Here is a 15028-nt window from a genome sequence, read left to right as displayed (position 1 = left end):
TAGACTTTGTACTCCAAACCAGTAACAGCAGTTTTAACAGAAGTACTTAATATCTCTAATGCATTTAGTGTTTGAATTTCTGCTTACACCCATAACTTGGCTCAGGTTTAGCAGATATTAAATACTGTTAAATACTAAACTCTATCAATATTCAGTAGCTTTTGATCACTTAGAATTCTAATAATTCTCATTATTGCTTGGCTCATTAATGCTGGCAAGTTCACACAACTTGTCTCACTCAGGATTGCTTGCAATAATGACATTTTAGTAGAATTCTGAGTAACCAATCAAAGATGGACTTTTTCACAGATTGAATTTACAAGAATATTCCAAAGAAGATTAATTAAATAAAACTTCAGTATTTTTAATGTAATATTTATTATTTGAAGAAATAATCTTAAGAGAAGCTTTACTACTATCCACATAGTTCTCTTTTAAGTGCCATTTTTGCATACTGCTTTGCTTGAAATTAATGTTTAGTTATAAGTATTTTATGGAATAGGTGACTCTGCTCTGTCATTGTTCCTCACCACAGTAGTATGAATCAAAAGAAAAATTTACCATTTTTTAAACTCACGTAGGACAGTTTCAAACAATAATGGAAAAAAAGACAAATGCATTTGTGTCATTTTGCAACAATACTTCTAGTTAACATTGATATTTAAAATCAACTAAATGTCTCTCACAGGAAAGACAGAGGTAAGAAACTATGATGATTTATAGCCAGAAGTTTTCATCTCAAGAAGAAAAATTCAGAAATGTCATGGAAGTGATTGTATAAAAGTACAGTAGCTTTATACTTCTAATCTTTGTCTCTTTCTCCCATTTTGAAGATTTTTTTTTATCCCACTTTCCTGAGTCTGTTTGGTGTTAAAGAATTAAGATGTCTTTGACTGTTGGCATGAAAATGCTTAGGCTTAATGTGAGGCTTTACTTACTCAGGATACAAAGATAGCATTTTATTTCATAAAATTTACAAAATCTAAGGGCTAAAAACAGAGTGGGTTGTGTACACTACGTCTTTCTACTGTGTTAGAACAACATACCAGCTTCTACAGTAAGTTATCTGTTAGTAAAATAATTCAGTTTTAAATATCTTCTAAATGCAAAATTGATCTGGATAGTGGTTCAGTAATACACTCGGCAATGTATGCTAATACTTCTTGGTTTACAGAAATTATTTTTACTTAAATGAGGAGATCGTCATTTAGGTTAAGATTAGCTTTGGGCTTCATATGATCTTGTAAGGAGAATTGCTAGCTACCACTAATTAACAGGAATATTCGTGCAGCTTGCCAAATCTTTATTCTCTCTACTAGGTTACTCAGTTTTCCAAAGTCAGACTGTCTATAGCTTTTTTTTTTTTTACCTTTCTCAAAAAAAAGATGTTTAGAATTTACCTGTTGTACTCTATTTCTTTCTCACCTACTGCTTGTATAGTTCAGTTGTATAATTTTTACTACTCATAGAGTTCAGATACATAATTTCTTGTTTTAGTGAAGGATGCGAAGTTTTCTTTTACAATTAATTCAGCAACTGATCAACTTGACCAATTACTTGTTCAACTGATTGGATTCATTATTTGCAATTCTAAGTCCAGTTTAATTGCTGTCTTGCTTGACTTCATGTTCTCAGTTTGTACTTCTGTACTGTGTGTGGTACCATGTATCCACCAGCTCAGTTAAATATGTGCAGCTTAATGTATGAAAAACACTTTTTTAAGGAAGAAAGAGTTGAGTATGGCTTGAGGATTTGTTTTCATCATTTGTCATATGTTGCTTCTGAAATAGTGAACCAGTACTTGAGTAACTTTCTTTGTGCTAAATATTATGGTTTTTTCATATACTTTTATTTTAAAAATACATTAAAATGCTTTCTTTAAACCTTTTCATTTTGCCTCAGTTTTATTAACTGCCATTTATTTTCAAGCAATTGTGTGTGTGCATGTGTTGATTTATTATTTGATTTTTTTTCCCTCCTTTTTTCCCCCTCCTTCTAACAGTCATACCCGTCCAATTACATGGACCAAATAAAGCCAAACAAATACAGCGTCATTTATTCCACACCAAGTATGCTGCACAATAAATTCTACTCAAACCCCGAAGGACTATCAAATGGGATCCAAATGGAGCCAGTAGACCTTACGGTGAACAAGCGAAGCTCACCACCTTCAACGGGAAGTTCTCCTTCCCCTCTGAAATTCCAGACTGTACACAGGAGAGCGTCACCTGGACTGGCTCTGTCCTCCCCCAGCTCACCTATCAGCAAATTCACACCGTCGCCCCCAGGAGTACAGCCTATTTCCATGCCAATAACCATCCCCCCCGTCATGGCTGCAGCGCTGTCACGCCATGGACTGCGAAGCCCCGGACTGCTCCCAGTTATCCAGCCTGTCGTGGTCCAGCCCGTCCCTTTCATGTACGCGCCCCACCTGCAGCAGCCGATCATGGTGTCCACAGTGCTTGCAGATGAGATGGAGAATCCAAGCAGCATGCCAGGTGGGTGTTGTCGGAGTTTTGCTTTTATGCCAGCTCATCCCAGGAAAATAACTGTATATTCGGGCACCTCTTAGTGTGTTTTTTCACATTTTAGGAAATGGAGGCATAATTCCTTTTAGTTCTTCTAAAATCTGCATGCATATAACTTCCTGTGTGAATATTTTTGCAGACTTACCAAGGTCATATTTTGTTCTGGTTTACACCTGCATAAAGCTGTTTATCTTAGTAGACCTCCTGAGATTTGAACTGATGAAAATGAGAATTTGATTCTAATTCGTCAGGAAATAGACTAAACAGTGGAAGGTCTTGTGTTTTAATATAAATTGTGGCACTAAATATAAAGTGACTGGGGGATTTGGGGGGTTTTAACTATAGATTTTTCCCCATATCCTTTATTTACACAACACAGTATTTTTCATCTCCTGTCTTCCCTTTCCTACCATCCCCCCTGTAGTGCCTGTCATTGAGTCTTATGAAAAGCCTGCACTGAAGAAAGCAATTAAAGTAGAACCAGGAAGTGAACCATCCAAGACTGACTTCTATCCTGAGCAAATGTCACCTCCCATGATGACCTCATTGTCTCCCCAGCAAGTTATGTTGCAAGAGTAAGTAGCTAACGATAGTCTCAAAATCAGCAGAGGAGTGAAATGAAGTTCATCAGGGTGGCTTCTAATTTTGGAGAGAGGGGAGAGTTGCTGTGTTTTAGAACATGTGACAAAATACAAAAAAAATATGAAGCATTAGTTGCAGCCGAAGTCAACAAATATATTAGTTTTTCTTCTCCTAAGTGCCACTGTGAGATGTGGTTTCAACTTTTTCAATTTAGCCATATAAGCATTCATATGTATTTATACATAGAAAGCATGTAGATCTGTCATATTTATGAAATGCATTTCTAAAGTAATCCTAGACCCAGTCCTAAAATCCACTGAAAGCAGAACTCCCAGTAAGCCAGTGCTACCTCTTTATGAAAAACCGACAGCAAGCTGGAAAAATACTGCAAGGACATTTCATACTGCTATCTATATTTATATTGCCTGAAATATTTCTTAAAAAATATTATTGTCACTTTTCTTTTTCTTGGAGGACCACTCTGTCTACTCTGTGGAAAGAAACCCTTCAGGACTAGAAGTTCTTTGTATAACCAGTGAAATTTCATAATTACCTGAGACCACTGTTCCATGGAGGTTTCTTCTCACAGCTTAAGCAGTTCCTGCAGCTCTCGCTCCTGCTCAGCCACTCGTTTACACCCCAGAACCAAGTCATTTGCGCTGGCACAATTGTTACTGGGGTCGCTTCGTGAACTGGATAGCAGAACTAATCAGGGTTAAAACAGTCCTATTTGCAGAAGGCAGGGCAAGGACTAGGAGCAAGAAGGGCAGAGGTTGGGGCAGAAACTTTTTAACTGGAAAAATTAAAAATACTTCAGGAAGTACCTGAGGAACCACGGCCACTCCTCCATTTCATGATTTCTTAGGGGCAATTTTGAAAATTTCTGCCGGAGTCATGGAACGGTCTGGAGTCTTGCCCATTGTCCTGCCCAAGCAGCAGGCGCTGCCCTGGGCAGCCCTACACCTACTGGAGTGGCACTAGCGGGAGCTGGAGCAGGAAACTGAGCTGGGCTCATGACAGGCGACTTCCAGATCCATTTCTTTCCTTTCTTCTGCTCACCATCACTCTCGGAGCAGTTGTATAGGGCCTCACCTCCTAGAGTGGGGGAGAAGGACCCCAACAAGTGTGGGAACACAGGGCGATTCAGAGAGAGAAAGCATGGGGCTGGCAGTCCCATGCATTTCCTTCAGAAGGGAGCCCTTTCCTCCCACCAGCATCTCCTCCCCATGACAAGGTACACTGCAGTACCAGAGCCAACGGCCCTCTTGTTGGCAGCCCTCCTGGTCTTCAGGTCTCCAGCCAGGTTATACGTGGGTGCCAGACTGCAGTCTCCTTGCAATCATCTATTACTGCATTTGATGCAGTGCTTACATCTTTTCTGCCTCTTGGTGAAAATGCCAGAGTTAACCATTTGCCAGCTAGCTTTAATAAAGCAAAGTGCTGTTTATTTAAAAATAACCTTACACATTTTATTACAATAAACATACAAGAAATTACTAAGCATCCGTGTTTTCTAGGTGATTACTTATCTTCTGTAATGGACCTGCCACGCACAGCAGTCAGGTCTGTGTGTACTTGAACTAACTTCCCCTAAGTCAGGACTATGAAATGCTACAGTTTACTTTTGTTCTTTGTTAGGCCTCTTTAACAAGAGCAAGCCAGTAAGTGCTGTTCCTGGCTTATACCACACCCTTCCTCCAGGACTGAGACTTGTACAGACTCCACCTGCAGTACTGATTTGCTTTAATTATTTCCCAGTGAGTCCAGTTTCCATAGGAAACCCATCCTTTGAGTGAGGAACACAAAATTTGGTATATTTTGTAGGCAGCACTGTTGCAAATGCCTTTGAATGGTCCATCTTTTCAAAGCATCTCCTCTGCTGGCAAGTGTATGGGCATTAGGTTTATGATGATGCTGCCGTCATGTTGGAATGACGTATGTTGCTTCCTAGCTGACCTGGAGAGCTGCCGTTCTTGCTCATTCCTAAAGCAAGCCCTTTAGAGTTCAAATTCTGCTGCTGATCTACAACAAGCAGATTGTAGATGGTAATTTTTATCTTTTCATTATCTAAAAAATACATAAATTATTCAAGTTACAACATCGGAGGCTTAGAGCTTGGAAAGTTTCCTGTTGTCTCACAGCTTCATCAATCTCTTGTCTCTGCATGATGAGCGTTAGTTATGCAATGTTTTTTAATTATTTTCCATAGGTTCCAGCTGCCCAAAGTGCACTATTGAAACACGTTAAGCCACATTAAGGAGGCATACAAAACCCTCAGTCTCACTTTTAAGCGACTGATACTAAACTAGCATTAGTTTTTGACATACACATTACATATATAACGTTGATGTCATTTCTGTAGGAATTCTGTCATTTCTGTAGGAATTCTTGCTGGACTTTCTGACGTGCCTAATAATTGACATAACTGTGCAGTTTTTTCTAAAATGAAATTTCAGGTAATAATACCTGACTGAATATAAGAAGTATCTTTAATGTTATTTTTTCTTGCAACTGTGAGTCAAAGTCAGACTCATGCCGCCAACATAGCATGGTGTATTGGTAAAGGAGGTAGAGAAGCTGCTTAAGTAAATCGTAACATGACTTTTGGAAGATATTGTTACTTTTTAAAATGATGCTCACATGGTTAGACTTGCATGAATTTGTATCTAGTTGTGTAAGAAAGAATGGAACTGTGAAGAGTTAGGAATGGACTTTTATTATTGGGTCTTACTTGATATTTACTTCTGATTTTTGACACAAGCTTACCATTTTTTTAAACTGCCACCGCCCATCTGACTATTGGTAAAATTCTGTAGTCTTACCAACCACCTTTCCTCCAGAGGGAAGATGAGACAGAGATGAATTCTGAGTGCATCATTTACACTCTCTTAGATCAAAAACCATCACAAGTAGTACAGTGCCAATATCCCTTTTCTCCACTTTTCCAGAGGTTACTGTCTCCAAGACTAGCCTCCGCAGGTAAAGACCAAAGCCTGGACCAGCTCTGGCTGCCCCAAGCCAGAGCTGCTTCAGGAACAGTAGTTACGTAGCAGCTTTACAGCTGAGCACTGCCTTAGAGAGGCATTTCTTTAGAAGCTAAAAGCCTTTCTTATTTAAGAACATGTACATATATGTCACCATCTGGGGTTTCCTGCTATTACAGCATTTTTAGCTACATTTAATGTGTGCTTGAAGAGCACATACCTACCTTCACTCAGTCACAGAAACGTCCGAGAAAGAATTTGGCTCCCAGTTTGAAACTTGTGACTGATAACAGAAAAAAAAACTTTTCCGACATCACTAAGTCCCAGCCTGCTGCTGTGGAGAGTAATAGAAACTATTTTTCTGGTCAAATCATACATGAGATCTTCTTTGTTGTGCCTGATAAGCTTTTTTTTTTTAAAAAAAAAAAAAAAAAAAAAAAAGGACCTTGAGCACATACCCTTGATTTTGCTGAGAGAAGAAGGCATTGAACATTTCTGAAAATCAGGTCCTAAAGGAACTTGCTTTAGGCTTCGGTTAAACCTAAGTGTTACTAAATGTAATTGGATCAGTAAGAAATGTGAAATATAGCAACTGAGAAACGACTGGAGTTCTAGAAAGTTTATTTCTATCAGATGGAAGAGCTGTTTTACGACAGGGAATGCCAATATCTGCACATGGTATATTATGTTTCAGTTAAAAGCTAAAAAATATCTGAAAGTGCTAATACAGATCTGCTAATCAGTTGAAAACTATTATTTTGTGAAGCTGTAAGATCTGTAATGCCTCTTACATTTTTGAAAAACCTTTTTGCTTCCTTTTCCTGACACTGACAGTGAAGAAGGAGTCATGGTTGTACCCCGTTCTGAAGCCAGGGTGTGTTTGAACCTAATAGCCACGTTACTGACATCTTTTAAAAAGCTGGATGTGTTTTCACACATGTGGATGTTTATATTTTTATTTATTACAGAAATCTGTATGTAGTTAGTCACCTAGGTGTCTTACCTGCAGCCTACCTGTGGGCTTCAAGGGAAAAAGTGCTGTTTGCAGCAGCAGAGAGCCCACTCCGACATCCTGTGGGCGCATCACGCGGGCTGAGCACCACTTTTAGGAGCGGCCGTCAGCAGCGCAGGGAGGCCGCACCCGCCCGCCCCAAACAGGAAACAACCGCTCACAGCAGGAGCGGCTGGAGCAACACACAGCTAGGGCTGCGGCGAAAGCCCAGACATACCCTTTCTTTAGTAATATGGGAAAGCTGTTTCCAATTACAGACCTATTAGTTTGGGAAACCTGGGTTTGCCTGAGAAACGAGAGGATTTTTTTCCCTTTTAAGTTTAAAAAATGATGACAAACCTTGTGATCTGTAAAAATGGCTGTATCATGCCACAAAGTGAGTAAACGTTTAAAAATATGACTGCTATGATCCATGAAATTTGCTAAGCCCTCCTAAATTTTTCGACATGCATGTAATGTTGTTCTTTCTGCCAAGAGACAGTGGTAGTGAATAAAGGGCTCTGTCATGAATCATCTTAACTGAGGTTTGCTCTGCTAAATATTTTTCATTTTTAACATTCAATTTGACTTCACAGGAATCACCCTTCAGTTATAGTTCAGCCAGGAAAGAGACCGTTACCTGTGGAGTCTCCAGACACGCAAAGAAAACGCAGAATACACCGGTGCGACTATGAAGGCTGCAATAAGGTCTACACTAAAAGCTCCCACCTGAAAGCTCACAGAAGAACGCACACAGGTTTGAGCATTGCTCTGCTTTTCTTTCAAGTCTATGGTAAAACAGTAGAGTACGCTTTTAATTTGTGCTGATGAGTGGATTGCCACAGGAGTAAATAATAAAATGACATGTTAGATCTGGCAGTGTTCTGAATATAACTATAGGCTGTGAGAAAGAAAGAAGAAGTAGCAGGAAGAGCCCACAACAAGAGATTTTAAGCCAAAGCAGGATCATGGTGTATGCTGGTATGCTGTACTTTCGCTGCCTCTTTGTTCATTTTCTTTCCAGCTGCTTGCAGGTTGCTCACTCTGTACACCCTGAAAACACCAAATCGGTCAAATTGCAGTACCTCACTACTTACATCACTGCTAAATTTGACTGAGACTTCCATGGGAGTAGCCCATTTACAGAAGTCTGGACTGTGTGCCAAATATAAATAGGTCTGGCCATGTGGACATGCTACCCATTGGTCCGACAGTGCTCTTTTCTGAGTGCTTTTCTTAGTGCTCTTTTCTGAGTCAGCCCTCCAGTAAAGATTTCCCCAGCTCTGTTCTCTGCAGTTATGTTCCTCTTGGCATGCTGAAAGCATATGTGCTTTTGTGTGTATTTATGTATACACACACGCATATATGTATAGATATCCTAGATTTTTACAAAGACATGAGACACTTTTAGGTAAAATCAAGTTCAGTTCTTAACTGTCTCACATCTGTACACAAGCCAGACCTTTATCTGGTTGTCAGCGCAATGGCAGAAATGAAAATGAGGATTACATATTAGAAAATAATTATTGAGAGAGATTTTAAGTTGAACTACTTGTGACAGTGGTACCATTTATTTTCACTACAGTAGCTTTAAGAGGTCACAGCCAGATGTCAGCCTGCTGTGCTGAATGATAGAAACAGCCCTTTCCCCCAAGTAATTTGCAATGTGAGGTCCTGTTTTTGAAAATACTTGAACAAATGTTTAAACCTTCACACTGCTGGGCTTGATGAGACAAAACAAGTGCTAATATGGCAGAGGGAGGAACAGAGAGACAATAACAGAACGAAGTTGTGGCAGGAAACAATTTTTTGATCTGTGAATTTTGACTGCACAGTTTCCAGCGCAGAGCACTTCACAGCACAGTGAAGTGCTGGCTGGAGGCTTTTTGGGTAAGCATGGAAGAACTAGCTGGAATTTGAGAGGACAAGAGGATAAATCCATTGAATTATGGATGTGTTTGTGTCTTAAATCCCCAATTCTGTGTTTCTTTTTCTAGGTGAAAAACCATACAAATGCACTTGGGAGGGATGCACGTGGAAGTTTGCTCGTTCTGATGAACTAACACGGCATTTCCGCAAGCATACCGGGATCAAACCTTTTCAATGCCCAGACTGTGACCGTAGCTTTTCACGTTCGGACCATCTTGCTCTTCACAGAAAACGCCACATGCTTGTCTGAGTGTCTTCTGTCCCTGCCTCCCATCACACTTTTTTTTGTTTTTACATGTGCATTTTAATTTGGATTCAGCTGGTCTGAATCTCTGAGTTTATACCATTAAAAGCTTACATATGGTCAGTAATAGATGTTATCTAACCCTTCTATGTCCTTGCCACGGGTCAGACCTAAAGAATGTGAACACTTTTTTTTTTTCCCTGGGGATGCTAAGCAAACCCTTTCAGCAGACAGTATGTCTAATGTATTCCTTTGTGAATAAGGGAACTTGTAAACTAACAACTTCTGTTGGTTTCTTCATATAATCAACCCAGCATATACTGATAAAGTAGTAAATGTTATTGAATATCCAGAATGCTAGTCCTTGCCAGAGACTTTATTTATGTGCCCTGTAAAGGATACACTCTCATTTTATGCTCAGCAATGCAGTGAATGGACTCTCCCAACCTCATTGGTTTCTGCAATATGGTTAATACAACATTTTTAGAAAGACGCCTGATCTGGAAATCGCCTGTGCCTGAACAGTGAATAACACTGTAAAAATTAATCAACATAATTACTTTACAGAAAGAATGATTCATTCATAATATTGCTTACCCCAGTCAAGAAGAAAAATCAGGAGAAATTTGTCTATGCATAGAGTTGTATGGCTAAACCAATCTCATCTGTCCTTTGTATTATAGTGTAGTATATAACCTTGTTTTTACTGCATAATGCCCTGGTGGATTTGTTAAATGAAGACCTTGTGTGAGACTGTATGTCTGTTTGTTGTACAACTGTATGGATGGAACACACATGGTACTCTCCTATAACATGGCATTAAACGATATTCATAGAAACCTACCACACCTCATTTCAGGGATATAGACTATCCCTCTATAATCACTCCCCTACATTTCCTCTACTCTAAATATTTTTTCTCTTTGCTGTACCTCAGAAATAGCAATTGTCATGTCAAAAATGCTCCCAACTGTATTGTTGCAAGTGAGTGCCACTTTAATACACTACAGTATTTAAAATTATTAATTCACAATATTTTAATGACAATATGGCATCAAATATGAAGTACTTCTGATGAGAAACTAAGTCATGTATCTGTTTTGGATAAAAAAAAAAAAAAGCATGTATCAAACCATCTATTTGATAACTCTGATATGTGACCTCCTTAGTCTCTCAGTGGTAGACTGAGCTTTCCTGTGGATGTGTCTATTGCATTAAAATGTCACATCAGCAAGTCTTAACTCCCATGTCAATTAACAAACACAACTCAATAGATAAAACATAAATAAAATAAACTGAATTCAAACAACCTGCAGTTGACCCTAGAAATGTTCCAGCCTTTGGAGCCCTGCAGAAAGGGAAGTTTCTGTCTTCATTAGCTGGCAGATATGGTGGCACTACAAGGAAACAGGATGTATTTGACTAGACTCTTATGCACCATTGAGGTTTTGTTCTTCTCCCTACATCAGGTAAACAAACACCCTTCCCTGCAAATTTAAACAATCTGTAGTCGGATTTTCCTTTATCTTGGAAAAACCCACTGGAAAAAGGGGGGCAGGGGGTGGAGCATCACAAACCTCCAGGAAAGGAGGCAGGTGAAGTGTCCCTCTGCAGATGGATACCCTCGGGCCCTGCGAAGGAGGTATGCTCGGCTGCTAAATCCTGCAGTAAACTGAAATAGCCTTGCAGATGCAAGAGTTGGAGCAGGAAGACCATTTTCACTTTTGCTGCCTTGGTGGTATAGTTTACCAGCTGTTCTGCTGACATTCGCTAGCCCGGAAAAAGTAGAGAAAGGCAAGATCTTGGAGAATAATGTTCATTCAGTGGTTGCCATAAAGTACAAAGTATTGTTCAAATTCTGTAACAAATGCATATATATAGAAATACAAAACTGGTAATTTTATCTAAGGAATAGGTTGAATGTTTAGTTGTGCTCCACAAAGGGGCAAATGGGAATTTGCAAAGCAGTGCTTCGAATCTTTCTGCAAAGCTTTTATAAGGAAGATCCACATGCGCTGTTATGCCGCCATAAATCGTAGTGACTTCACCAGGATCAGGTGAAGTTGCAGCAGATTTGTGTTCTTGTAACTGAACCTAACCTGTTGATTCATGGAATTGAAAAACCTGGAAAATCAATTGGTCTTTTTTTGATTGGCTGGTTTGGTACTAACATTGATAAACTTCTAGGAAAGAGGATTAAATAAATGAGCAACTGTCTTAGAATGGGGATTTTGTTGTTTTGTTGGAAAATTTTTATTTTAAATGCTAGCAATATCATGCAGAGTCCAATTAGTCTTCTTTATTAGGCTGTAGACATTAATCGTAGTTCTATAAATGTAGACATGTCATTGACTGATAGGGCTGCGTGGAGCTTTTATAGCGTCACTTGGGAGCCTAGAGATAGTTGGGATCTGAGGATGAAAACAGTTCTCAGTTATATTCTAAGGGAAAAGAAGCAGAAGAGATCTACACAGATAAGCAGATTACAGACAACCGATCCCATTTTTTAGCTTAGCAAATTTAAACACAAAATTCAGGATGCTTAAGCAACATTTGTTTCCAATGCTCTTTTAGGGCTTTCATACAATGTTTTCTTTTAAGTATTGTCATTTTTTAACTAGAAATCTAGGATCAAGTACCTTAATGGCAGATCTTTGTAACTTTTTGTAACTAAGAGTTACTCTGCAGAATTAAATCTAAGGTACTTGCCATGTTCCTTTATTAGTCTATCATCTACCTTTTTCCTGAAAATATTTATGACACTGGTAGGGACAAATACAGTGGAGATGCAATAGATTTTTAAAATAACTTTAGCCATGTGCCTCATGATTTAGGACAACATGAATTTAAATATTTAGTATCAAAATTTGAGATTATTCAATGTAAATGCCTTGTTTATAGGATTTTTTGCTTGTGTCTATCATGTGTTTTAATGGGATGTCAGAAAATATCAAAAGTATATTTTCATCTTTCAGTTGAAAATGTGAATTTACATCTTAAGTGGGTCATTGACTCATTTTAGCAAACTTCGATTTGAGGGGTATCTTGAAATTTTTAAATGTATAAAACTAAAGAAATACCTTAAAAAGCCAGTCTTTCCCTCTTTGACCTAAAGAGAAGCCAGTTTAGATGTAAAGATACACAAAACTAATCCTGTGGAAGGTGTATATTTAAAAAAGAAAAAACCCTTTTTCACTAGCAGTTTTGCACTGTGCAGTGTGTAACAGATTATGTTTTACTAAAATGTGCCTGTTAAAACCATTTGATTATAATGACTTACTAATTTCTAAGACAATCCTATAAAGCTGAGCGGGTATTACCGTGTGTGGTTTTATTTCAATATACACTGCCATTCTGCAGTGATATTTCTATGCCACAGATTGTTTAAATATGTTGCCTGGGGTTTTGTCTCTGTCAAGGTTAGCAACATGTAGATGAATACAAATCCTTTCTATTAAAATTACAAAGCATTTTACATATCTTGAGGGCTACACCAGTTTTCATTATATTTTACAGATATTAGCACTTTTCTGCTATTTATGTACTTTAAATGTTAGAGGGTCAAAATAATCTTTCTGCTTAGCATCTCTTACCTGCAAATATAGCAGGAATGTTATATTTACTTTAATACTTGTATAAACTATGCAGAAAATTTTTAATAAAATGTAATATATTTTATAAGCTAATAAGACTGAATGGGTAATTAAAAGTTTCTAGCGTGCATTACTATAACTTGCAAATACAGAGACATTTTGATAATCTTTCTTACTAAAGATGTGAATGTTTAATGTACTTTCACTGTTTCTACTTTGGTAGTCCAATGGGAATTCAGTAATGACATTTTGTCATGTCAAACTGTGAACATAAATTTGTACTGTACAGTCCTCATTCTATATTTAGTATACAATACATATGTATTATACTTGTTAATAAAACCATCAGAATATTATTTGTGGTCATGTCATCATGTACTGCAAAACAAAACTGTGGTCAGAAAAGAAGCTAAGGAAGTGGGTAAAATCAGTACTAATTAAAAACAACAACAACAGCAACAACCGCCTAAGCCCGCCCCCCCCCCCCCAAGCAATTCCCAGTGGTTAAGTCTTTAATGTAAAAAAAAAAAGTGTTTGGTTGAAAGTTTTTAAAAAAGTATTCAAAAATTTTAATTCCTAATCTGAAGAGCCTACTAAGAGGTTAAGAGATCAGCATGAAACAGCAGAGTAAAACATCTATTTGTTTTTTTATTAATTCAGTATTCAGTTGATATTAGAGCCTTAAGAAGACGGCCAAGAGACACCTCTCGTCCTTCTGACGAGCCTTGCCCAGCACCGCAGTACGCAGCAAACCCACGTGAGTCATTCGAGCCCTGCCAATTCAGGCAGCGTGGAGTTCATGAACTGCTCTGGATCACCAAACACGTGAGTTTACTGCTTTATCGCCCACAAAACCACCGTCTGGGCCTGTGTTCGTTAGCCAGGCTCGTTCCCATGGCCTCGCCAGGCCCGCATGCCAGGGCACACGTGGAGGCCCTCTCTGCCGGCGCTGATCTGCAGATGCAGGCGGCGGATGCTGCAGTGGCATGCGCGTCCCCAGCCTACCTGCTGGGCCAGCGCCACCTCCAGCACCGGCATTCACAGGCTGAAGAATGAAACACCCCCACGCCTTCTGCTGAGGGACGGTTATCTGGAGACCTGCCTGAAGGATGGTTTTTTCTGTGCCCGTGGAAGGCATGCTGTCTCAGGTAATAAAGCGGACCGATTTTTTGTTTGTTTGTTTTTATGCCAATCTTAAAAAAATCAGAACAAGATGGTAATAAGCTTGAACAAGATTTTAAAAAGAAGGTACTTTCTTCTCAGCTGTGCTTCACACCTCTAACATCTTCCATGTCGACCATGAGGCATTTTCTTGGTGTTGCTGAAACAGGAGCTGTGACAAAATCAGAGGGCAATTGCGTATGGTATTTCACGTAGAGAACACGTCATCTGTTTTACTGGCTGGAGAGAGAGATTCTCTCGTAACCCTGAAGTCTTTGGCCTTAACAGCGTAAAGAAAGCAGATACAGTTGTATAGACAAGAGCAACTGCAGCGACTCTCAGGCAAGCTAATCAAGCGTTTCCTCTGCATAGGTTTTACAGCACTCTGACAACTTTCTGCTGATTCTGCTGACGGATGTTTCGGATTTGGAGGCATTTTGCCATTCAGTTGACAAGATCACAAACACTAAATATAAACCATCCTAAAGCTTAAAGCATTAGAAGACACTCAAACATGAAAAGCTGACTAAAACAGAGATCATCTTCTTCCGGTGCTGTAAGTCCCACGTGCCTCAAAGACTCTCATTTATTAATGGTAAGGCACATGTCAGCATGCCTTACCTGTTCAGTACATTTATCCTAACAAATACAAAGAAAGTTCATTTCATTGCCAATATCATGCCTAACAACTCGCAGCAGCACATTCCCAAACACAAAAGCTTACTTAAAGGCAGACCCCACCTGGGCCGGCCAATAATGTTTGCCTTGGGGGGCGAGGGGCAGGATGGAGGAGGCCACGAGTAGATCATAACTCTGTCCATCTTTCCAAGGTTCCTGGCAGAAAGCACTGAGATCATTTTCTGGCAGCCAGCTGAGTGCACTCCCTGTCTTTCTAGAAACGACAGTGGATGCCAAATGCCAGCTAGAAGTTTTGACTCACCCTTGTGAAGCTCCAGTAGGTCTTGAGATTCCCAGCACACAGCCTCAGGCTTTGCTGTAGGAACCCACCCCAGCCC

The 15028-nt window shown here is 39.2% G+C and overlaps 1 protein-coding gene across 9 annotated transcripts in view; it reads left to right on the top strand.

Annotated features, from left to right (window-relative positions):
• KLF3 (KLF transcription factor 3) overlaps positions 1-13207 on the top strand; it is a 30306-nt gene extending 17099 nt beyond the window's left edge. For all 9 annotated transcript variants that reach the window (XM_064511298.1, XM_064511297.1, XM_064511300.1 and 6 more), the window contains 4 exons: positions 2003-2498; positions 2953-3103; positions 7682-7842; positions 9083-13207. In XM_064511298.1, the coding sequence (XP_064367368.1) occupies positions 2003-2498; positions 2953-3103; positions 7682-7842; positions 9083-9264 (990 nt within the window). In that variant the 3' untranslated portion in view covers positions 9265-13207. The remainder of the gene's footprint in view (positions 1-2002; positions 2499-2952; positions 3104-7681; positions 7843-9082) is intronic.
• The last annotated feature ends 1821 nt before the right edge of the window (positions 13208-15028 follow it).

This window comes from Dromaius novaehollandiae, chromosome 4 (genome assembly GCF_036370855.1).
Source record: "Dromaius novaehollandiae isolate bDroNov1 chromosome 4, bDroNov1.hap1, whole genome shotgun sequence".
In the NCBI taxonomy this organism is placed as follows: Eukaryota; Metazoa; Chordata; class Aves; order Casuariiformes; family Dromaiidae; genus Dromaius; species Dromaius novaehollandiae.
This window is presented reverse-complemented; position numbering and strand designations above follow the sequence as displayed.